This window comes from Chelonia mydas, chromosome 8 (assembly GCF_015237465.2).
Source record: "Chelonia mydas isolate rCheMyd1 chromosome 8, rCheMyd1.pri.v2, whole genome shotgun sequence".
Taxonomy (NCBI): domain Eukaryota; kingdom Metazoa; phylum Chordata; order Testudines; family Cheloniidae; genus Chelonia; species Chelonia mydas.
This window is the reverse complement of record NC_057854.1, coordinates 73,937,483-73,963,251: the sequence shown is the minus strand read 5'-3', so window position 1 is coordinate 73,963,251 and position 25,769 is coordinate 73,937,483. Positions and strand designations below refer to the sequence as shown.

Below are 25,769 nucleotides of genomic sequence, written 5' to 3'. Positions count from 1 at the left end.
GAAAAAAAACAAACCATGTGGTTGTTTTTTAAAAAGCCTATTTAGATTCAAAACCATTGTATTTTTCATAGATTACTATTGAAACCATACAAACCAACCTACCCATATTACTGCTGCTATTGTATTGCTGAAAATGAGTCATAATAAACTTTTGGTAAATTAAAGACAATAAGTAATGAAATTCCAGGCCAATTTAAGGCCAATTTCATGAGGTGAAGACAGAACTATATTTGTTTTTATATCCAAATAGACAGGAATTCATAAGGCACTAAATAACACACACACACACGGAGACTTCAACATCTGCGGTAGGAGATTCACAGAAACCAACGTCCGCTGACTTTTCCTTTCCCTTAAAGGAAAAGGGTTACTTCTTTAAACTGAGAATAAAAAGATCTCAATTCTTTCGATGCTCTGATCTCAAATCTAACAGACCCTTTTAAGAGCAGCACATGCTATCTATAGTACTTACAAAGCCCCTATCCCTGTAGTATCCAAGTGCCTCACAATCTTCAAGGATATATCCTCATAACAGCCCTATAAAATAGGGAAGTCCTAGGATTCCCATTATACAGATGGGGATTGAGGCAAAAAGAGGCTCATGGTAAAATTTTCAAAAGCACTCACATGCCTTAAGATGTATCCCATTTCTAAAAAAAAGCCAATTGATTTTCAAGATCACACAGGAAGTCTGCAGTATCAAACTCAAGTCTCCCAAATCCCAGGTTAGCACCCTAAACACTATACCATCCTTTCAGGGGATATTTCATGGAGAGGAACTGCCCTACTGAAGCAGGATAGCGTTCCATCTAGTTTGGTATCCTGTCTCTGGCCATGTCAGTACGTGTACATAAACGTACCAAAACATGCACCAACTTCGTGCCAATGACACTGCAGTTAGTACAGTAACTCCTCGCTTAACATTACAGTTATGTTCCTGAAAAATGTGATTTTAAGCGAAATGATGTTAAGTGAATCCAATTTCCCCATAAGAATTAACATAAGGGGGTGGGAAGGTAGGTTCCTGGGAAATTTTTTTCACCAGACAAAAAAAAACTAAATTATATATATATATATATATATACACACACACACACACACACACACACACACACACAGTTTTAAACAATTTAATACTGTACACAGCAATGATGATGTGAAGCTTGGTTGAGGTGGTGAAGCTTAGAGAGTGGAAGAGGGTGGGATATTTCCCAGGGAATGTCTTACTGCTAAATGATGAACTAGCATTCGGCTGAGCCCTCAAGGGTTAACACGTTGTTAATGTAGCCTCACACTCTACAAGGCAGCACCAATGGAGGGAGGGGAGACAACATGGCAGACAGAGAGAGAGAGAGAGAGAGAGAGAGAGAGAGAGAGAGAGAGATGGAGATGTGCACTGCCCCTTTAAGTACGCTGACACCACATTCTAAGTACATTGCTTTTAAAAAGATCAGGAAGTTGAGACAGCAGCTGCGGCCAGCACTCCCCCCAAGCCCTGTTGTGTCTCCCCCATACTCTATATGGAGAAGGCATAAGCAGGGGGCAGGAGTAGGGGGGAGGGGGACACCCTAACATTAGTCTCCCTCTTCCCCCCTCCTCTGCACAGCAAGCAGGAGACTCCGGGGAGCAGCTCCAAGGCAGAGGGCAGGAGCAGCACATGGCAGTTGGGGGAGGGATATCTGAACTGCTGACAACTGGTAGCCTGCTGGGCAGCTGCTGCACAGGGAACTTTGGGGAGCGGGGAGCTGATAGGGGGGCTGCCGGTCCACCCTGGTTCCAAGCCCCCACCAGCTAGCTGCAATGGGCTGCTCTTCCTGCAAGCAGTGGACAAAGCAGGCAGCTGCCAAACAACGTTATAAAGGAGCACTGCACAACTTTAAACGAGCATGTTCCCTAATTGATCAGCAACTTTATGAAACAACTTTAACTGGGACGACTTTCACTGAGGAGTTCCTGTATAATATGAAGACTATACATGCCACACTTATTAATTCCTTGGAGTTTTTTTAAAAGTCTGAATGATTGAAAAACCATGACAGGAGAGATTTTTCAAAGGCACAAATAGCATTTAAGACACCTAACTTCCAGCTGAAAGTCAATGAGAGTCAAACTCCTACGTGTCATTTGTGCATTTGAAATTTCCCCCAACATGTCCACAATTACAAGGTCATTTATTGGACCCACTAAAAGGGCAGACACAGTGCAGTACAACAGTCTACAGCTGATGTTTTTATACATGCCTAATGTGGATGACCTCAAGGATACCACCCAAGATTGTGGCTGGCTCCTCAAGTTAACCTCTTGCAGCACAGCACACCACACTCTCATTAGCTACGCTTCCACTTTGGCAATATCTTACAGCTATTGCTCTTGAAGCCAGGCAATTCTACTATAAAGACAGGATATCCAACACATAGCAATGAACCCATTACTGTGTGAGATTATAGCTGCGGCGTTCAAACTATGGGCCTCCCAAGAGAGTGTAGGAATGTGTCAAGGGAGGCACGAGCGGTGTGCTTTTTTATATATATGTATATATATATAAGAGCTCTGGGTGTCAGCCCCGGGTTGCTGGAGCTCGGGCAGAAGAGCCATGCAGATGTGGGAGGCAGGGGGAGGGACAGCCAGAGCCCCGCTGCCCAGGACTGACAGCTGAAGCCCCGATGCCCAGGCTCGGGCTCTCCTTCCCCACCCCTCCATCCTTCACCAGGAAGCAGCCAGGGATCGGGCTCTCCTTCCTCCCTCTCCCCCAATCCCTAACCTTGAGGAGGCGGCAGCCAGCCTCCGGTGTAGGAGGCTCTACTAACAGTTCAGGCTGCCAGCCCCGGGGTGGTAGCAGCAGCACAGAAGTCAGGGTGGCAATGGAGTGTTAAGTCTACTATGAAAACTGATATTGACAAAATATCACTTTTCACATTGCCACCCTTATTTCTGAGCTGCTGCTGGTGTGGTGCTGCTTTCAGAACTGGGCACCCAGCCAGCAGCCACTGCTCTCTGCTCTGCCTTCAGAGCAGGGCGGAGTATATGTACTTCTGTGGTTTGAGGGGCATAAACGACTACAGATACAAAGAAGGGGGGCGTGATACAAATAAGTTTGAGAACCACTGGATTATTGTATATACCAGTGATACTCCGATCTCTGTGGTTCAGGAGCCAAAGTAGCAATCAACATTACCCAAAGAGCCACAGTAGTGTGAATTCATTGTTTCATGAAATGGCCCAACTTGATTATCATACACATTGTAAGGAGAGTGATCACTTTAGATAAGCTATTACCAGCAGGAGAGTGTGGTGGGAGGAGGTATTGTTTCATGGTCTCTGTGTGTATATAATGTCTTCAGCAGTTTCCACAGTATGCATCCGATGAAGTGAGCTGTAGCTCACGAAAGCTTATGCTCAAATAAATTGGTTGGTCTCTAAGGTGCCACAAGTACTCCTTTTCTTTTTGCGAATACAGACTAACACGGCTGTTACTCTGAAACCTCTCTATATAGAATTCTCACTGCAAAATGACTGATGAAGTATTTTTATTTTATCAACTACAATTGGTTAATAGCATAGTAAAAGCATCCTGATTGGTTAATAATTAAATCACACATCATTTTAATACCATGTGCTGCAAAGAGCCACTTACAGCTCGCAAGCCTCAAGCTGAGTATCGCTGATATATACAAACCACTCAAACTTTTTCCCTGTGGTTTACGGCATCACCAGATCCTCACCCAAACTCAGAGGTGGAATTATAACTGTATAGTTCAATGTTTGTCTGTTTTTATATGGGACAAAACTAGCTTGTCTTTCTCACACAGGCAGAGGCACTGAGCTCAATGGGATTATATGCATAACTAAGGCAATCGGGATTCAGCCCTATGTTTATCCATTCCCTCTTTTCCCTCTATTCTCTCCCTTCCACACCACTCCCAACCCTCCTCTTCATTTGTATCTTCCCACCAACTCTTACCCCTTGGCTGCTGTACAGCCCAGTTCGGCTTCAGCTAGGATGTCACCGTGTCACGCATTGTCTCTAAACACAAACAGAGCAGCTCTTCTTTGTATGAACTGGATTGTTTCTACTTCTGCACGTTGGATTAGTGGCAGCCACAGGGGGTATATCTACACTGCAGCTGGGAGTAAGCCTCCTAGGCTGGGGAGACAGACCTACACTAGTGGGACTCAAGCCAGCATGCTAAAAACAGCAGTGTGGATGTTGTGGGCTCAGGCAGAAATTCAGGCTAGCCACCTGAGCTGAGACCCAGGAGGTTGGGTGTGCTTGGGAGCCCCAGTTGCCACCTGAGTCGCCGTGTCCATGCTGCTATTTTTAGTGCACTAGCTAGAGCTGAGTGAGCATGAGTCTGACTACTCACACTGGGAATTACACTTCCCAGCTGCAGAGCAGACATACTCTGTTGGAGACACTTTGTCTGCTCATGCCGGACTAATTTCCTTCTCTAGGGAGGCAGGTAGCAGTGACCCCTGCCCAGATTGGGCTATCGTTGAAGTACCTGGGCCATGACCCCAGAAGATTCACATATCCAGGCACTCAAGGAGAGGGGAGGAGCAGGAGACACAGGGCCTTCCTTTTCCTTCTTGGCCTTGTCTGCCACAATTTTTGCATGGTTCACAGAAGTTCCAGCCACTGCGGACCTTCAAGCAAGGATATTAAGTAGGAGACTTCAAATGTACTCTGCTCTCTGAGCCCAGCAGAGCCACGGAGCACAGCTAACAATTAGAAAGTGACAATTTATTCTGCTAAAAATAATTGGAATATTTTACTTTGAGCTGTATGTCAGGAAGGTCTGATGAACTTGTTGCCACCTGTGGAGGCAGAATGAAACTGACAGGCTCTGAAAGGAGCGTGATTCTCCCAACTCCTGCATTAATAATCATGGACAGCTCTTATTCTGCCTCACCCCCGTCCCAAAGTGTAAGCAGGCTCAAGACCCACTTTAATGGCTGTGGATCCTCAATGCGATGAAGAAAAAATATGGTTCTCACTCAGGAGAATATATATAATATTATATATACCTATATATGGAATATAGGGTACCAATATAGGGTCTGGTTAGCAACTTCAGTATGTCTCAGTAAGTTGCAAGAATGTTACTCCAAGGACAGAATTTGGCCTACTGCTGGTAAAGGTCATATTTACATTGCTCTGTGCCACCAAATGCAGACACATAGGTCTCAAAAAAAGCCAGAAGCCAAGAGGGAGGAAACAAGTTTAGGGGGAAGAGGAGTCCATAACTTACAACGTGCCAGTCCTTTTCTAATTAAAAATAACAAGATTACAAGTTCAAATGAAGGCTGAATTCCTATAACTGACCCTTTAAGGGTAAGTTCACTATCATTAAATGTCTCATTGCACAAACCTTGAAAACTGATCTTGTTTCCACAGCTTAAGCAAAACAAAACTCCTTCAGAATACTCTGAGCTTCAGCCTGGTCTTTGAGAAAATGTTCTGCCAAAGGTAACAAAAGTGATGGCAAATATTTATTTTCTTCTTTGTCCCCTCTTTCACTCAGTAGTCACCATTACTTAGTAGCTCTGCAATGTGAAGGGACTGCAAAGCTAACCCAGCTGGATAAGTGCAACAATGACATTGGCTATGCAAGCTTAAAGTTTTTTCTTGTTTGTTTGGGGTATTTTTTGTTTCCTAATTATTTTTAAATTTAAGAAGGAAGGATGTGTAGGGCTGAACTCTGTGCCCAGAATTGGAGGGTATACAGTGGAGAAAGAGGGAAGAGGACACAAAGTCCTCCCCAGATCAAGGACTGTATGTGGCGTCCTTGCACTATTCTGACCTTGAGAACTCCGAGTCTAGCACTCTCAGAAGGGATGTGGAGAGAGGGCCCTCCTATTCACTGGCCAGCATGGGCAAGTCATTTGTCTGGTTTGAAGCCAGGCAGTCCTGTTTTTAAATGGTTTGTCCCCTGCTCATTACTGAGACAGAACCCCAAATGAGGCCCAGGGGACACCATTTTGAAGATCCCACTGCTCTGCCTGGCTGGTGTGACCGTACCTGCGAGGTCATGCTGGAGGGGGCAGGGCACTCTTCAAAATGGCATCCTTCATATAGCCTGACCTCGGATGCATGGTCATGCCAGTGGGAGCAGTCACTCAGGCAGTGGTGGGCAATGCCATTCCCAGAATGTCTGGTATTCTGGGTGTGCATGAGTGGCTAATGACCAAACAGTGACAGACTGTGTTCCCTGAGTTCCAGGAGACATTACACCTGACACTCAGTGCTTCCTGAATCTACTGCTGGGTGGGCGTGGCTCCACATTATCCCCTGATCTGAATAGCAATTTAAACCCAACAGAGCCCATGGTAGAAGCAAAAAATTTAATATAGTACTCACTCAGCTATTACTCCAAAAAATGTCCTTCTGAGTCATACTGAATTGCATTTCATTGGTCTCCATGATGAGTGAACAAAAAACTAAAATCCCTTTTGTGGTCTATGGAAATTTATTTTGAATCAAACAATGGCTATTAAAACTTCCAGTGGAGAATGGAGAGCCCAAACACAGTTCTGTATCAGTGAGACTGGTGCTGTAGACACATCACACCTTTTATAACTTCAGAAAAATACAAGCTATATTTTTCCTCTCCCCCCCCCCCCCCGCCCAACCCCAAAACCACCGCAAAAAGCTGCTTTTCTTTTGAATACCCTAGGCCAAATTCTGCTTCTCCACTTTACTTGTGTGCATCCATAGGTGCAAAGTTACACTGGACCATAGAGAAAGAAAATTAGAGTAGAATTAAATATATGGGCCAAATTCTACAATAGGGTGAGCAGCTGGCTTAATTTAGGCTTATGGAAACATTTATCTTCAGCTATTCCATATGTTCTGGTTATTCCTCAAAAATCTCTCATGATGAAGTTTTTGAGTGTATGTGTGTTTTTTGCTTGTTTTTTTAATTCCTCTTTGCCCATAGCTTTCGATCTAGTCAACAAGATACACACTGTACTGTAAATAATTTGCAGGCCTGGGCGAACTGCAGCTAGCATTAAACAATATGTTAATACATGAACCTATGTTTTTGCAAACAGAGTATCAAAGAACATCTCGTAAAAAAAGAGGAAGGAAGGGCATTTTCTGAAGTCCAGTTGCTGGAATCTTTAAAACATGATTTAAGATACTTATTATCATAAAAGAGAGATTCAATTCCCTGCTTCACGACAAGGTCAGCTACAAAAGGGACGTTATGACCTGGGTTTAAAACACTCAAGACTCAGACAAATAACTGCAAAAATAAAAAAGCAAGGCTATTTAAAACTTCGGTATATTTTTTGTTTACACTAGAAGAAGAATTAAAGAATGGGCAACAAACTGTCTTCAAGTTACCATAGTGATATTCCTTCCCCATGGAGTTTACCATTGTGAGTTAGTCCCTGTGGACATCATTTTTAAAACTGCCTGAGCACAACAAATGTTGGCCCATGTACTCCAGCAGAGCCATGAATATTCTGAAGGTCAGAGACAAGCATGGATTATTTCCAATTAGAAAGCCAGTTTTGTTGGAAGATATCCAGAAATCAAGTTTGGCCTTGGCTCAGTGTGTTCAAAAGCATACAAACCAGCAAGCATTAAAAAAATCCTCCATTTTGAACTGGTCTGACACCAAGCATACTATTTTAACAGTGAGAAAAAGGAGATTTGATTTGCATATACTGTACACTCAGTTTCATTCCATCGGTCTCTATCAACTTAGTTACTCTACATTTACACTTACGTAAATGGGGTAGAATTTGGCCCACTGAACTGGATATGACTTATTAGAAGAACAATCCGAAGAGACCAATTTGAATAAGTTACCCCATATGTATTATTAATTCTGTATAAGGATTATGGACAAACAGGAAACAAATGTAAAGAGACCTTCCTATACAGGTACAATTCTTTTTCCCTCCTAGTTCATGTTTAGCACAAAATACTAGCTCAACAGCTCCATTTGCATTCTCACTCTTAACAGTTTCAGCAGTCCACCTAACATACAGCATGCTTACAGAATCCCAAGTAAATGTATTCTCGTGATGTCTTCTGTTTAGTGGATCTGCTATTTATTCATTACCTTTACACATATATCATATCTCTCGGGATGTCGTCAGGAATATGTTTGGGAGAGAAGATGAAGTGTTTGAGGCTGTAATTACATTTAAATACTCATCTGGGCCAATCTAGTTTTTTTAAATGGATGTGGAATAAGGACCCTTAGTCCTAACCCTGGCTACGTTCCTCTCTCTAGATTAATATACAGAAGATATACACATACAGTTGTTGAAAACACCATATGGTGTTAACCAAGATAATTTTATGATACTTTTATTCCCTTGCAGAGGCTATTTGTTCATTTTTGACAAATCTCATGTCACAATGGAAAGTACAATAATCATACTAGCATTGCCTTGGCATGCTTAATAGATGTATTAAATTGCTATTCATATTTTAGGGCTGTCAATAAATTGTAGTTAACACAAGCAATTAATGCAAAACAAATTAACCAGATTAAAAAATAGTTTGATTAATCACAGTTTTAATCGCACTATTAAACAATAATAGAATACCAATTGAAATGTATTAAATATTTTGGATATTTTTCTACATTTTCAAAAATATTGGTTTCAGTTACAACACAGAATACAAAGTGAGCAGTGCTCACTGCTCACTTTTATAATTTATTACAAATATTTGCACTGTAAAAAAGATAAACAAAAGATATAGCATTTTTCAATTTACCCCATATAAGTACCATATTGCAATCTCTATCATGAAAGTGCAATTTACAAATCTAGAATTATTTTTTTTACATAGCACTCAAAAACAAAATAATGTAAAACTTTAGAGCCTACAAGTTCACTCAGTCCTACTTCTTGTTCACTAAGACAAACAAGTTTGTTTACATTTATGGGAGATAATGCTGCCTGCTTATTTATGACATCACCTGAAAGTGAGAACAGGCGTTCGCATGGCACTGTTGTAGATGGCATTGCAAGGTATATCTGTCACATAAGGTATATCTGGCAGGTAAATAACTTGTTTGTCTTAGTGACTGGCTGAACAAGAAGTAGGACTGAGTGGACTTGTGGGCTCTAAAGTTTTACATTGCGGTTTTTTGAGTGTAGGTATGTAAAAAAAAAAAAAAAATCTACATTTGTAAGTTGCTCTTTCAAGATAAAGAGATTGCAATACCGTACTTGTATGAGGTGAACTGAAAAATACAATTTATTGTTTATCTTTTTACAGTGCAAATATTTGTAATTATAAAAATGAGCACTGTACACTTTGTATTCTATGTTGTAACGGAATTCAATATTTTTGAAAATGTAGGGAAACATCCAAAAGATTTATAATAAATTTAAATTGGTGTTCTATTATTGTTTAACAGTGTGATTAAAACTGCAATTAATCACGACTATTTTTTAATTTCATGATTAACTGCCATAATTTTTTATTTGATAGTCCTATAAATTTTACTTAATAAAAATATGCCTCATGCCATAGATCAATCTAAATTTCATGTTACTATATCTACTTAAAACTACTATTTGACCTATATTTACTGGAAACAAGCACAATCAATTACACTTAAGTCATATAAAGGGATCTGTTCCACTCTTGGGTGCACACAGGAGATTGTTTTTTCTAAATATAAAGCTTTTCCTGGCATGAATTCATTTACTTTTCTCAGCATTACTAAATTCACCCTTTACAATGGCAGGACATTGTTGTCATGACATAAGGTCTCTCAGTAGCGCTTCTCTCCCCAGTCTCACTGCAAGCACACTATTCATACCTCCGAAAGGGATGGCGAGACTGGGGCTAACTATTTCTTAAAAGACAGCTAAAACAGCAACATGTCAAATGCTGAAAATTTAAAACAATTTTTTCTCCTCTCTCTTTATTTTCCCTTTGAAGCTCCTCAGTACCAAAAAGAGCAACAATTTAGGGGAACACTACAAAAAGTTCTCTGATATGCATCAGAGATCTGAGGTCTGGAACAGTTTTAATGATTTTTTTTTTTTTTTTTTTTTTTTTAAACAGGACACAACTGTAGCCTGGATTAATTTACACAAAAGACTATTATGACAGCAGTCCTTCAGATACCACGGAGTTACTCATTCTTTTTGAAAGAATCACTCTTTACTTTCTGGTCTAACCATTTTTCAAGAGGCTTTAGAGGGCTTAGTAGTGCTTTCAATTGACTAGCTCTTACTGTACGTCTACACTGCAAAAAAGGTTCACTTTGCTAACTCAGGTTAAAATAGCAGTGAAGACACAGCAACTCCGCTTTTAAGTCTGGTTAGCAGCTAAAATTAAAGCCTATATGGGAGCACGGGGCTGAACTTGAGCTGCTAAATTGAAAGTCGACCTAGTCTGTCTTCACCACTTTTTAAACCCTAGTTAGCTACCACAGGTTAGCTAACTGAGTTAAGAACACAGAGGTTTTTTGGTTTTTGATTTTTGCAGTGTAGACAGAATCTTCACATCAACTCTCTTGCTCCCAACTTCAAAGAAAAAAAGGCTGCTTAAAAATCTAAGAATGGGGGTCAGGTGTAAGAATACTGTTCTGAATTAACTGCCTGCATTACAGATTTGTGAAAACACAATTAATTATGTTACTATTTAAATGACCAAAACCACTATTTTAGAGCTTTAAAAAGTGTGATTACAGCTATAAATGTACTCTAGAGTGGAAAACAATTGCACATCTTATCTCCAGCCATAATTATCTTATGTATCCTCTCTTCAATATTACTGGCCAAGCTGGAAGCCTAACCTAACCACCATGCCCACTTGCAGCTTTCACCAAATAATAGTTTGCTAGCAAAACAGGACTATTTCCAAAAGGAACACAAGTATGTTAGAGTAAGAATTTACTGTACTGCTCTTCAATAAACACGCAGAAATCTAGGGGAACAGGCTAAAATCACTCCATGTAAAAGTAATGGTATTGCAGCAATCAGATAGGGAAGAAAAAATATCAAATAGAAAGCATGAAGTATTAGGAGTGTAACACCATCAAACCACATACATTTTAACTTCACTCTTCAGTAAAAGGAGAATCAGTCATTTCGCTCATCACTGAAGTCGGAAAGTTCACAGGTTAGAAAGCACTTATGAATAAACTGTGACTTTTTAAAAATACTTTTAAATCTCACTGATGCAAAAGGGTTAAATTTGAGGAAAACTAATGGTTATTTGAATTCTAGTATTTTTTTAAAAAAAACTCGCTCCTTGAGGAGTTAGTACCTCCGTTCACAATGGACTCCAGTTCTGGTTTCCAGTAGCTGCAGATTAAGAACTCCCCATTAGTAGGTCCTAGGTGATAGTTACTCAGACCTGTTTTGCCTGGAAACCTCCTTCCTTAAGAAAACTGATGTACTCTAAATTCTACTGGGATCTGTTGAGGGACAGTGTGCGTAGGCACCTGATGAAAAATAAGGAACAGCAGCATAGAGAGTGTAAAACGCATAGTACATCTCACTGTTCGGAAGGGCAAGGAAGAGCTAGATCACATTTTCATATTTACTCTGTTGTAGAAATGGTCCATAACACAGGGTGTCTGGGATTAAGTATATCCTCATGAAGCAAAAAACCATTACTTACCTGAATTGTAGCCGTTGTACTTGGGAAATATCATGCATATGTGTATTCCTCACAAGTATGTATGCACAAAGCTGGAGAATTTTGTCTAGCAGTACTGTAGGGGGGCACTCACACCTTGTGGCTGTAGGCCCTCCCCTGGCTACATGGGGTGGCATGGCATCAACTGCTATCAGTTCTTTCTCACTGAACTTCAAGAGCATAGACTCCAATGCAGAGGGGGACTGAGGGTGGGTAGAACACACATCTGCATCACATCTCAAGAACAACAGTTACAGTTCAGTTAAGTAACTGTTTTTTATTCTTCAAGTAGATGCAGCTGGTATTCCACATAGGTGACTCACAAGCAGCACTCACAGTGGGTGGAGCTGGGAGTCTAGTTAAACAAGGATTGCAGAACTGCCTTCCCAAAGTTTGCATCTGCTCTAGATGCTGCAGTAATGGCATAATGGTTTGCACATGTGTGTACAATTGACCAAGTGCCAGGCCTGCAGATTGGTGTTTTTAGGTGACATTTCAATATTGCACATTGAAATAGCCTGCACTCAGGTAGAATGAGGGGGAGGGATAGCTCAGTGGTTTGACCATTGGCCTGCTAAACCCAGGGTTGTGAGTTCAATCCTTGAGGGGGCCATTTAGGGATCTGGGGCAAAAATTGGGGGTTGGTCCCACTTTGAGCAGGGGGTTGGACTAGATGATCTCCTGAGGTCCCTTCCAACCCTGATATTCTATGAGCTCACACATGGGGAATGATCAGAGCTCTCTTGTATTCTGTCTCTCTATATATGAAGTTTTCCCTAGAGACTGTCTGCGAAGAGATTGCTTATCCTTTCATTCAGTCTGCCTATTACAAATAGATGAGGAGAAGCACAAAAACGCTAAGTCCTTTCCAGGTAAAAAGTTAGACACTGCCTGACATCCAACATGTGAAGACGCTGCTCTGCTGGGGTTGAATGTGGCTTAGGACAGAACACAGGTAAACACACCACCTGGTTTAAATGAAACTGAGAAACCACAATATATAAAACCAGAGGGTGTTGTCACAAGGTCACTTTGTCTTTGGAGAACTGCATGTAAGGAGACTCTGCCATCAAAGCCTGCAACTCAGACACTCTCTTCGTAGATGTTACTGCCATCAGGAACACTGTTCTAACACAAAAGAGAAAAGGAAGAAGATGCTGGAGACTCAAACAAAGGTCCCTTCAGAGCCACTAAGGCCTTAAGGTTCCACAAAGAACTGCTTCTCTCAGCAGCTGGTGGAAACAAAGGTTTCCTTTCAAGAACGTTGTTACCACAGTATTCAAAAATACCGACCTCCTAAGGATGGGCAGATGAAACACTGAAATCACCACCAGATGCACCATCAACAAGCTAAGTACAAGACCTGACGACTGGAGATATAATAAGTATTCCAAGATGTCCTGGATATAAGCCAGCTTTGACTGAACTCCGTGGGCCAACAACCATATTGAAAAATACTTCCATTTGGCAAAATAAGCCATTTAGTAGAGGGCTTCCTACTATTGAGCAGAAGCTGTCATACAGCTTCTGAATATCACTCTTCCTTCTCCTGTAACCAGGCACACAGTGGCATGGAGAAAGCTGAGCACAGGATGCAAAATCTGTCTGTGATGCTGAGTCAGGGGGTTGGGATGAAAAGGAAAGGATATGGAAGGCTGAATCATTAATGTGAGAAGGTCTAAGAACCAACATGGCCTCGGCCATGCCAGAGCAATGATGATGTGTCTGGCATGGTCCAATTTCAATATGAGAATGGCCTGCAGAATGATTGGAATCAGAAGAAAAGCATACAGGAATGCTGATTCCCAACTCAGGTGAAAAGTGTTGGCCAGGGAGCCTGGAATGAGACCCCCCTTAAGGGCAAAACTGACAACATTACTAGTTGTCTCTCATGGCAAACAGGTTGATCGTCTGCATACCCCAAGCTGCAAAGGCAGATGGCAGGACACAGAGCTTCAGAGACACAGGGAGAAATTCCTCATGAGGTGACTGCAAGTTGATTCTGAACCCCAGGTAAGTGATCAGCCCCTGGAGTAATGCTTTGTCTGATACAAAACCACCAGAGCCTTATCACCTCCTGACACAGAACACTTGACTGTAGTCCCCTTTGTCTGTTCACATAATACATTACAGCAGTATTGTCAGTGAGTATGTGAAAGACTGAGCCTTTGATGTGGACTTGGAAAGTGAGACAGGAACTGTAGGTGGCCCAAAGCTCCTGGACTTTGACGTCCGGCAGTGAAGTTTCCTATTCTGACCACAGGCCCAGAACTTTCAGTGACCCCAGATGAGCTCCCAAGACCATCAAGGAGATGTTATTGACAACAGTCCTGGTGAGCAGCGGATGAAAGAAAGAAACACCCTGGCATACGTCGTCATGAACTGTCCATCACTGTAAGGAGTCCATGATCAGCAGAGGAAGTGGATCGATTCGTCCAAGAGATGGATAGACTGACAAGCCTCATTTGGAGAGGGTGAAGATGCAATCTGACAGAACGGACCACCTGTGTGCATGCAGCCATGTGAGTCAGCACCCCCAGGCACACTCAAGCTATGGGAGAGGGTTGAGACTGCAGCTCCAGATAAAGCTGGTCAGCCAGCAACAATGCTCTCAACCTCACAGAATCTATTAGGGCCCCAACGAACTTGCTTTTTTGAGTGGGGACAAACACTGACTTCCTGTTTAGGATAAGGCCCAGGCAATTGAGTCAGTGTAGTGTGACATGTACATGAGAGAGGTCTTCCTCCCTGGACTTGCCTCTCAGTCACCAATCATCCAGATACAGCAAGATATGAATTCCTTTCAGCCTGTGGTAAGCCATCACTGCAACTACAATTTGTTAAAAGACCTGGGTAGCAGAGAATAGGCAAAAAGGAGTATGGTGTACTGATAGTGACAGTTCACCATGACAAACCAGAAGACTTTCCTGTTGCTTGGGAGAACCACTATGTGGAAAAATAAATATCCTGAAGGCCCAGGGTAGCAAGCCACATTGTGATTTAATGTGGGGAGGACAGTTGTTATGGTGACCATCTGGAACCTCCCAAACCTAATATAGTTGTTAAAGCGCGGAGCTCAAGAATAGGTCTCACCTCTCTTGGATTTGGGAACCAGAAAGTACCGAGAATAAACCCCCCAATCCCACTGCTGCAGAGGAACCTCCTCCACAGCTCCCAAAGCTAGCAGAGACTAAACCTGCTTGAAGAGCAGTGTCCAGGAAGAAGAGTCCCTGAAGAGGGATCGGAAAGGAGGGTAGGGAGGAAGGATGGAAAAAAACTGGATGGCATAACCTGATCTGACAGTGCTTAGGACCCAGTTGTCTGTGGTAACTGAGTCCCAAACATTGTAAAAGTGAGCCAGTCTGTCCCTGAAAGGGGGGATAGGTATGTAGAAATCATGACTGGATCACTGCCCCAGACACAGAGTCAAAAACAGTCACTCAATAGATGCTGGGAAGGACATGAGTCAATTGGCTGAAACTATAATCTGAAGGTCTTTGCCTCTGAGATCTAAGACACTTTCTGGGGTATTCCCACTACTTTGAGTGAAAGAAGGACTGCCCAATGAAGTGCCGAGAGCAGTACTGCTGTTGCTGACTGCCAAAATGGTATCTTTGAACCACTGCAGGATACACCTCTAAAGAATGCAGCTTGGCTCATGAATCTTTAAAAGAGTGCAAGTTCTCATCTGTCTTCTCTGAGAATAGCACCCAACCATAGAAGGAAAGATCCTCAATAGCCTGTTGCACCTGAGAAACAATGCCTGAATTCTGCAGCCATGACACCTTCCTAATGGTCACAGCTGAGGCCATAATTCTGGCCAATGTATCAGTCATGTCCAATGCTGACTACTGAGAAAACTTGATCATCAAACAGCCTTCAACCACAAAAGCATTCTGGAGGCATCCAGCAACTTGTCTGCAAATTTAGATACGGCAGTCCAATTAACGGAAGTCATATTTATATAGCAACACTTGTTGGTTTATGATATACATTTGCAGGGAAGAGGAGGTAAAAATCTTTCTCCCAAGTCCATCTTCTTGGACTCCTTTTCCTTGGGAGTAGATTGATATCTACCCTGTCAAGCCCTATCGTTCGCTGCAGTCATAACAAGAGAAAACCCTGCACAGGGATGAAAGAGCACTTCTCCAAATGCTTTGCAGTGGGCAGCACTGTAGCCCTTGCCTTTGCAGGTTCCAGGACAGTGTCATTAATAGGGAGCACTATTCTCCCCAGCACAGACAGTTGGAGAATGTTGAGAACTTGTGCATATTCTCCTGTAAAAATTCTGCCTGGACGCCCAAGAAAGCAGCCATAAGCTGCAAAAGATCCTGGTATGCCTTGAAATTCTCAGGTACTGAGGGAGAAGAAGAATCTGGCACAATTGAATCGTCAGGAGATGACAAAGAAATAATCAAAGGAACCAAATGCTGTATTTAAAGAAAACCTTCCAATTTTCAGGGGAAAAGAAGGCAGAATGGACTTTCCTGACACTTCAAGCAATGTACTTCTAAAGTAGAGATCTGAATGTCCTTCACAAAATGTGTAAACCTAATAATCAAGTGTCTGATTTTTCCATTTTAAGATATGAATAATTCCTGTGAATCTTAACAGGATTATTCCTGTGCAAATACTCTACAGTGGGAGACTTGGACCCTTGTTCTTTTGGGAGACTCAGTAGAGCAAACAGCTGCCTTGGACCATCCTGGACTTCGTCTCCATCTGTAGTAAAGACATGTGACTGTTTACTTCAGCTGTAATGCAATACAGAACTGAAAAAAATATGCTCTGATTGGTCCAACATTTGCCTGAAATAACAAAAAGGTTTTCATTCCAATTGGCATTTTGAGGCTGCTGCAGGAAGGAGCCATCCTGATTAAAAGGGAAGTCAAGATGTGTTACTAGTGATGTGGGAGCCCGAAGTAGGAATACAAGCTAATTTCCAAACTGCTGTAATAGTGGTTTAAACAACCCTACACAAATAACTGTATATGGATTTATGACATTATACTACACTTCTGAATCACTATCTTAAAATTTACATACATTTTGCTTGCTGGGCTGTTTGTTAACAGAGTGGGTGAAATCCATGTTTCATCATTTACTGTTGTTCTGGAAAACGCCCAATGGTAATTTGCTAACAAAATACCCATATCAAATACGACAATGAGAGTGAGACAACATCACATTTACCATATACAGAATAGTGAAAACAAGCAGCATGAGTCATCTGATTCAAATCAATTTACCATACTGGTCTGATTGTAGCAGGTGATGTGTAGTCTGTTGCCTCAAATGTGAAAGGAGAGCGCTTTTCAGAGGTGGAGTGATGGGGGAAGATGTGTTCTCTATAAAGGAAAGAAGCATCTCTGATTACACAGAGACTTTGTAAGTATGTTATACTGAACTGCAGATAGCTTTAATCCATAACAAAAGACTTTTCCTCCCCTATCATAGGTAATCTCATAGATTCATAAATCAGAGCCAGAAGGGGCCAGAGGGGACCACTGTGATCATCTAGTCCAGTGGTTCACAACCTTTCAAGACTATTGTACCCCTTTCAGGAGTCTGATTTGTCTTGCGTACCCCCAAGTTTCACCTCACTTAAAAACCACTTGCTTAGAAAATCAGACATAAAAATACAAAAGTGTCTCAGCACACTATTACTTAAAAATTGTTTACTTTCTCATTTTTACCATATATTTTAAAATAAATCAACTGGAATTTAAATATTGTACTTACATTTCAGTGTACAATATAATACATAGTATAGTATATAAACAAGTATATATAGTATATAAACAAGTCATTGTCTGTATGAAATTAAGTTTGTACTGACTTCGCTAGCGCTTTTTATGTAGCCTGGTGTAAAACTAGGAAAATATCTAGATGAGTTGATGTACCCCCTGGAAGACCTCTGCATATCCCCAGGGGTACACATACCTCTGGTTAAGAACCACTGTCCAACCAACTGTAAAACATAGGCCATAGGACTTCACACTCCTGTTTGAACTAGCTGCTTTTAGAAAAGCATCCAATCTTGATTTAAAAATTGCCATTGATGAACAATCCACCAAAGACCCTTGGTAAATTGTTTCAATGGTTAATCACTCGCACTGTCAAAAATGTACGCCTTATTTCCAGCCTGAATTTGTCTATCTCCAACTTCCATCCACTGGATCTTGTTATACATTTGAAGAGTCTTCAATCTACCAGACAATCTATCAATTTCCCCGCCCCCATGTAGGTAATTATAGACTGATCAAGTGACCCCTTTACCTTCTCTTAAGGAAACTAAAGAGATTGCACTCGAGTCTTTCACTACAAGGCACGTTTTCCAATCCTTTAGTCAGTCATTCTCATGGCTCTTCTCTAAACCCTCCCAAATTTATCCACTTCCTTCTTGAACTGTGGAGTCCAGAACTGGACACAATATTCCAGTAGTGGTTGCACCAGTGCCAAATGCAGAGGTAATATAATGTGTCTTCTCCTACTCAAGATTCCTGTTTATACATCTCAGGATTGCATTAGCCTTTTTGCTGCAGCATTGCATGGAAAGCTCATGTTTAGCTGATTTATCCTCCATGAACCCCAATCCTTTTCTGAGTCACTGTTTCCCTGGACAGAGTCTGCCATCTTGTATCTCACTATTCTGTAACTTAAACTAGAGACCCATTTAGCAGTTTTCCATAATATCTGTCTAGATAAGTGTGTTTTGCTTATCTTTTAACTTTTCTATTTCTGTAACGTCAATAACATTTACTTTTATTTAAGCCAAATGTCATGCGATTGTAGATATACGGTGGCAACAATTTCTGGCAGGTGTCTTGGAAAGATACTGAACTTTGATCTTGGATAAAACTGACTCAGTAACGAGTGGCAATCTCAATACAAGGCCAGGGGCCAAGTGGCTTGTGATATTCCCACTACGAACATTGCCACAAAAGGGACTGACAAGGAAAAATATGGGTACCAGAAAAATCTAAGCAACATGAACATTAGTAGGTTAATGCACGGGCTTTGTAAGCTGTTTAAATTAACAGTCCACATTAAACTTTTCTTTCTATTAAGCTAATAATAAAGAGTTCAAGAAACTACCTCACTGGCCCTAGGTTCAGAAATGCCAGCTCTAATTATAAACCTAAACAAATAAGTTTCATAATATTTCCAAAAGGTCAGGGCTTCTTACCTTGAACTTGTAAACTGTTTGACCTCAGCAAAAGTGGTGCAGATTTTCTAAAGCCGTCACTCGTTAAAAGGGAATTTTGAGATAAATGCTTTGCACAAACATGACTGTGACTATATTCTCCTTTTTTACAACCTCTTACTGTTACAACCACTAATTTACAAGGCAAAAGAAATACAGGCATTTAAAGAGTTTGCCCCTTAGGCAAATAATTCAATGGTTTTAAATTTAAAGACTTCCAATTAATTTTATTTACCTAAAGCAGCATGTTTCTTTTGAGTGCTAGATCATGATAACCTGGTTTGACCTCTTGCACATTGCAGGCCACAGAACCTCACCCATCCATTCCTGTAACAGACCCATAACCTCTGGTTGAGTTACTGAAGTCTTCAAATCTGGATTTAAAGACTTCAAGTTACAGAAATTCTACCTAGGTCAAACCAGCAAGTGATCTGTGCCCCATGCTGCAGAGGAAGGCAAAAAAAAAAAAAAAAAACACCCTAGGGTCTCTGCCATTGTGGCCTAGAGGAAAATTCCTTCCTGATCCCAAATATCACAATCAGTTAGTCCCTGAGCAGGTGGGTGAGACCCACCAGCCAGACACTCGGGAAATAGTCTCTGTAGTAACTCAGAGCCCTCCCCAAATAACAGCCATTGGAGTTATTTGTTAATAGCAGTCTTGGATGGGCCACATGCCATTGTAGGCAGTCTCATTACACCAGCCATTCCATAAACTTATCAAGCTCAGTCTTGAAACAAGTTAAGTTTTTGCCCCTACTGATCCCCTTGGAAGGCTGTTCTAGAACTTCACTCCTCTGATGGTTAGAAACCTTTGTCTAATTTCAAGCCTAAACTTGATGATGGCCAATTTATATCCATTTGTTCTTGTGCCAACATTGACCTTAAATAACTCCTCTCCCTCCTTGGCATTTATACCTCTGATGTATTATAGAGAGAAATCTTATCTTCCCTCAGCCTTCATTTGGTAAGGCTAAATTTGCCAAGCTCCTTATGTCTCCTCTCATAAGGAAGGTTTTCCATTCCTCTGATCATACTAGCAGCCTCTCTCTGCATCTCTTCCAGTTTGAATTCATCTTTCTTAAACAAGTGAGAACAGAATTGCACACAGTGTTCCAGATGAGGTCTAACCAATGCCTTGTATAACGATAAGAACACTTCCATCTCTCTACTGGAAATACCTCGACTGATGCATCCTAGGACTACATTAGCCTTTTTCACAGCTGCATCACATCGTTGGCTCATAATCACCTTGTGGTTGACCAATACATCCAGATCTTTCTTCTCCTCTGTCCCTTCAACTGACATATCCCCCAGCTTATAGCAAAAATTCTTGTCGTCAGTCCCTAAGTGCAGGACCTTGCACTTCACATTACTAAATTTTATCCCATTTTTATTACTCCAGTTTTCAAGGTCATCTAAATCAGGGGTTCTCAACCAGGGGTACACATACCCCTGGGGATACACAGAGGTCTGCCAGGAAGTACCTCAATTCAGGAAGGTATTGTCTAGTTTTAGAACAAGCTACATAAAAAGCACTAGTGAAGTCAGTACAAACTAAAATTTCATACAATGACTTGTTTATACTGCTGTATATACGATACGCTGAAATGTAAGTACAATATTTATATTCCAGTTGATTTATTTTATAATTCTATGGTAAAAAAATAAGAACATAAGCAATTTTTCAGTAATAATGTGCTATCTCACTATTGTATATTTATGTCTGATTTTGTAAGCAAGTAATTTTTAATGAAGTGAAACTTGGGTGTAAGTCAGTCAAATCACGCTTGTAAGGGGTACAGTCGTCTGGAAAGGTTGAGAACCACTGATCTAAATCTTTGATGATATTCTGGTCCTCCTCCAAATTGGCAACACCTCAATTGTGTGTCATCTGCAACTTTATTAGCACACTCCCACTTTTTGTGCTAAGGTCATTAATGAAAATGTTAAATAAGATTGGTCCCAAGACCGATCTCTGAGAAACTCAACCAGTAACCTCCCTCCAGCCAGACAGTTCACCTTTCACTATGACCCACAGTAGCCTCCTCTTTAACTAGGTCCTTACCCATCTTTCAATTCTCATATTAATCCCCATCATCTTCAATTTAACTAATAATTTCCTATGTGGGAAATGCCTTATTGAGATCCAGGTAGATCAGATCTGCTACATTTCCTTTGTCTAGAACAGTGGTTCTTAACCTAGGGTGCGAGACGCCCTTTCTGGGGGTGCGAGACATGCCAGATTTTTTTAGAAGGTAAATCATCGAAAATACAAATTAAGCACAGGCACATAAGTACAACTACTTTGTTTCATCAAACCTATGTATTTATTAACAATACACATTTTTATTGATTACTGTAATATACAAAAAATATAGATATCTAGGTTTAAAGAACTGACCTACTTCAACGATTTTTGATAAGGGGTGCGAGAACATATTTTGAGAACCAAAGGGGTGCTGGCTGCAGTAAAGGTTAACCACCACTGGTCTAGAAGACCAGTTATCTTCTCAAAGAAAGAGATCAGGTTGGTCTAACACAATACACCATTTGTAAAACCTTGCTGTATTTTATCCCAATAACAGTTTGCCTCTATATCCTTAACTAGTTTCTCCTTCAAAATTGGTCATAGCAGGACCCGGTTACAGTTGTTATTATTATTTTCAAAGGTTTTGAACATAGTTTGGTGCACATCCAACAGCTTCTGTATGTTAAACAGAACCAGAAATTGGGAACAACTAATTGTATGAAATTCAAACTAAAGGCGCCGCTAGCAACATCCCTTATTGCCCATAACTGCCCACCACCACCACAAGGCCCCACTGAAATTAAAATCTCAATTATATTAGAAATGTGGGTTTAGGAAGAACTCTTCTGCAGCAATAGCCAGGAGCACCAGGGCAGGGATAGGCCCAGCCAGAGCCCCATGGAAATTAGCAGGACAAGCTCTCCACCTCCAGTCACGAGGCCTTAGTAGTCCCCCTTCCCCAGCCATATGGGCTGGGAGATGAAAGTCAGACCTCCCAGGGGGTGGGAGGAGCCATCCCTAAAAGCAGCAAGGGAGGAAGAGGCCCAAGGCCCCAGTTCTCATCCGCTGCCCACCCTCCCCCATATACTCATGATGTCAGCGAATGGCTCTAAACGTTGTGAAGTCTGGATGCTATTTTCTGTCCGCTGACTGGCTATTTGCCTTGACCTCCTTTCCCCTTTCCTTTCCTTCAAAGTCCCCCGCCTTCCTGTCTCCTCTCCCTTTTCTTCCACTCTCCCCTCATCTCCCCGCCCCGAGACCCCAAGCTCACCTATCGGGGCCTGATCCAGTAGGTGATGTCAGAGCATGCATACCAGATTGGGCCCCGCAGAGGAGATAGGTGTAGGAATGCCATTCTTTCCCCAGTTCATGAATAGGAAACAGAACCAAGTCAGGAACCCATCACCACCCTGATCCCTCTGTTTATACACTGCACCCCTTACCACCACCACATTTTACGTCATTTTTTATGGTAAGCACTCTGCAGCAGGGATCACATCTTGTGTGTTTTTACAGCACCTAGGTCTGGACCCCATGGTACTAGCCTGAGATCTTTGTGCACTATCACAATATCAAAATAAAACAAATAATTATTTTAACAACATATACATGAAGCATCTCATCTCAGAAATTCTTTGCACCTCTGCACAGTTATTTGGTTTAGTTTTATCATCTTTGAAACTTGTTTTGGAATTATATTAAAATGTATACTATATTTCTCTTTAAATTATACTCTGCTTTGACGGCTTTTTACAGTTCTTCGTTCTAGGAAGTCTGTTCTATTAAAATTCCAAAAGCAGAGCAAAGCCAAAACTATATTATCCACATATGCAGCTAAAGTTACTATCCAACTTTGCTAATTTTTAATATACAGCCTGTTTCTCTTAACATGTTTGCTTCTGTGTCTTGATAAGCTATGAATTGATTATTTTTGATAAATGTTTGCAAATACCTGTATGTTTAAGGAAATGTAAGACGAATCATCATCAAAGGCTTTGTCTGGGTCCAAGTCAATAAAAGTTATGGCATTTTTTTTAGATCTTACATTCGATGGGCCAAATACCACATGGAAACAACTAGCCCAGACTCTTGTGTCCATGAAGATCCTACTGCACAAATGGGGTCTATATTAATAAGGTGCTCAGCATAGATACATCTGATATAAAGTATTGACTTCAGGATTTGGCTGTGATACAGTTCACATGCTTGCTGGTCCCTAGACTGGTTAAATTACAAGTATATTACCATGATTTGAATTCTCTGTGGGAAATGTAATTGCATGGTCCGTTTGTGGAACTGTGGCTCACTGAAAATTAATTTACATTTTCTGAACACAGGTATCAAGACTTTCACAAAAGGTGGAGGAGGGACTTGAACTGAGGATCTTTCACATCCAAGCTGAGTACACTAACTGCTAAGCTAAAAGTTAGGAGGGAAGGCCTCCTTACCCACACTACTGTGTTGTGTAAGCTCACCTATCGGGGCCTGACCCAGTAGGTGACGTCAGAGCATGCATACCAGATTGGGCCCAGCAGAGTAGATAGGTGTAGGAACGCCAATCTTTCCTCAGTTCATGAATCGCTCAGGGACTTCGGTGTCTGGATGAGAAAGCAGAGGGCTGTAATGTGCATGCCCAGAGGCAGAAACAGACATTTACTGCAAAAAGTAACGTTTACTGCAAAAAGTTTAGGCACCTACAGGGTTAGACGGCAGCTGAGCTGGGGCTTTGTGAATCCCAGCAGGGCCTGGTTCTGGGATTTAGGCACGTAAAGTGGCAGTTGGATGCTCAAGTCCTTTTCTGAATCTAGTTTAGCCTAGCCTGGATTTTCCTTAATCAGGGAAGACTCCTGTTGAAGTTCATAGGAGATTTTCCAGAGAAAGGACTAAATGAAAAGTGAGAAAGGATGGTCCTAATAAATTTGGGAGCACATGTTTTATGCAAATTTATAGGGCATAACTCCTGTCTCATGTAGATGGCAACCATATGCAAGAGGATTTGGCCATAAATATCCTTTGCCTGCTTGCTTCTTGCTTTTTTTTTTTTTTTTGGTGTGCTCAGTAGAGAAATGGTTACAGCTAACATTACTTTGAAGACCTATTTGTAATCCTTCTGCCCGTCAGAGTTGCCGCAACAAGGGCTGGGTTCAGTATCTAGGGGTTCCATTCCAATAACACAATGCAAAACCGGCTCAAGCCCCCACCCAGTGACCTGGGACAATTATATACCACCCCCGCTGGGCGCCCCAAGAGGCAATACTTCCCCTCTCGCAAGCACGAAGTCTGAGTGTAGCAAAAGCCTTTTAATAACAGAGAGAAACAAACAATGTGGCATTATGTTGGGGAAACACCACCAACAGGATTCATAACACAACCCATGAGCAAAAAATCCACCCCAAGCAAACTGGGCCACGTCCTTTCCCTTTGGTTCTTGAGTCCAGCAACCCAAAAGTCAACCAAAGTCCCAAAAGTCCAACAACCCAAACGTCTCTGTCCCTGGTCAGTGAAGCCCCAGAGTTCAAAAGTTTATCTGCAGAGTTTTACCTCCCCACCTGGGTTGAGATGGGGGTGGGAGGAGGGCATTAAAGGGCACCTTCCGTGGTCCAAAGCTGATTGCCTCACCAGCCGTCCCACAAATCGCTCTGCTCTGCCAGCCACCCCACAAGCTGCTCCAGCCAACCCGCAAGCTGCTGTACTCCACCAGCCGCTCTGCTCTGCCAGCCGTCCCATGAGCCACTCCAGCCATCCCGCAAGCTGCTCCGCAATATATCTTCAGGCCCCCCCCCCCACCCCAACTTAACACAACACTCAGTGATTTCAGCTCTTAGTTATTTTAGCTCTTTTGTGATTTCAGTTTGCCATAGAGGAGCCTCAGTGCTGGTGCACCATTGGCCCAAAGTGAATTCAACTCAGCAGCCTGTAACTAGACTCCTAAGGGAATCAAAATTAGCTCTGATATTCCATAGTGGAGAGAGGAGGAGGTGCAATAGGCATGTAGGGCCCTCACCAGGGGCCCATACCACCAGGTACTAATACCTGTCCACAGCCTCTCTCAATTCATTGAGTTTTGGAACCCATGTCCCTTGCCTAGCGAGTGCTACTTAGTTGATGGCGAGTCCCTCCATCATAACAAAAGGCCAAGTACAGTTCCACTGTCCTTGAGTCACATAATCAGGATAACAACAATTTATTCTTCCTGCCCCAACAACAGAGAAACTGGGGATCCCACAGCAGCCAAAGTGTCCATTTGGGCAGCTATGGGCTCATGCTAGGTGGGGTGGGTGTGCCTATGCAAATCAGATCAGCCCCTGAAGTTTTTTGCCACAACTTGCCACAACTCACCACCAGATGTCAGGGTGGAGCTCATCCTGACTCTGCTTACATCTTTACTCCAACGAGACCCTGCCCCACGTCCTGTGCAGCTGTAAGCCCCACTCCAGATCCTGGCAGCTGCGCCACAATGCCATCCAGAACCGCCTGGTAAAAGCCATCACACCACGCCTGGGGGAGGTCGCCGTGAACTGCACCATCCCCGGTACTGACAGCCAGTTGCGACCTGACGTGGTAGTCATTGACAAGGCCCAGAAAAAGATCATCCTCGTTGACGTCACGGTCTCCTTTAAGAACAGGACCCTAGCCTTCCGTGAAGCCCGAGCTCATAAGCTGGAAAAATACGCCCCCCTGGCCGACACCCTGAGAGCGAAGAGCTACAAGGTGCAGAGGGATGCCCTGATCGTAGGAGCCCTGGGCGCTTGGGACCCCTGCAATGAGCGTGCACTGCGGACCTGTGGGATCAGTTGACGCTACGCACGGCTCATGCGGCGCCTCATGGTCTCGGACACCATCCGATGGTCCAGGGACATCTACATCGGACACATCACCAGCCACCGACAGTACCAGGAGCTATG

The 25,769-nt window shown here is 42.2% G+C and overlaps 1 protein-coding gene across 20 annotated transcripts in view; it reads right to left on the bottom strand.

The window, feature by feature from the left end:
- Positions 1 to 25,769, bottom strand: part of TGFBR3 (transforming growth factor beta receptor 3) — a 173,799-nt gene that overhangs the window by 106,585 nt on the left and 41,445 nt on the right. For 7 of the 20 annotated variants that reach the window (XM_037906424.2, XM_037906418.2, XM_037906419.2 and 4 more), the window contains one exon: positions 16,879 to 16,977. The exons of 9 other annotated variants lie outside the window; for them this stretch is intronic. In XM_037906424.2, the coding sequence (XP_037762352.1) occupies positions 16,879 to 16,977 (99 nt within the window). Of the gene's footprint in view, positions 1 to 11,611; positions 11,883 to 16,878; positions 16,978 to 23,339; positions 23,463 to 25,769 lie in introns of those variants that run through there. 4 more of the 20 variants (XM_043552695.1, XM_043552696.1, XM_043552691.1 and 1 more) reach the window with 4 other exon arrangements.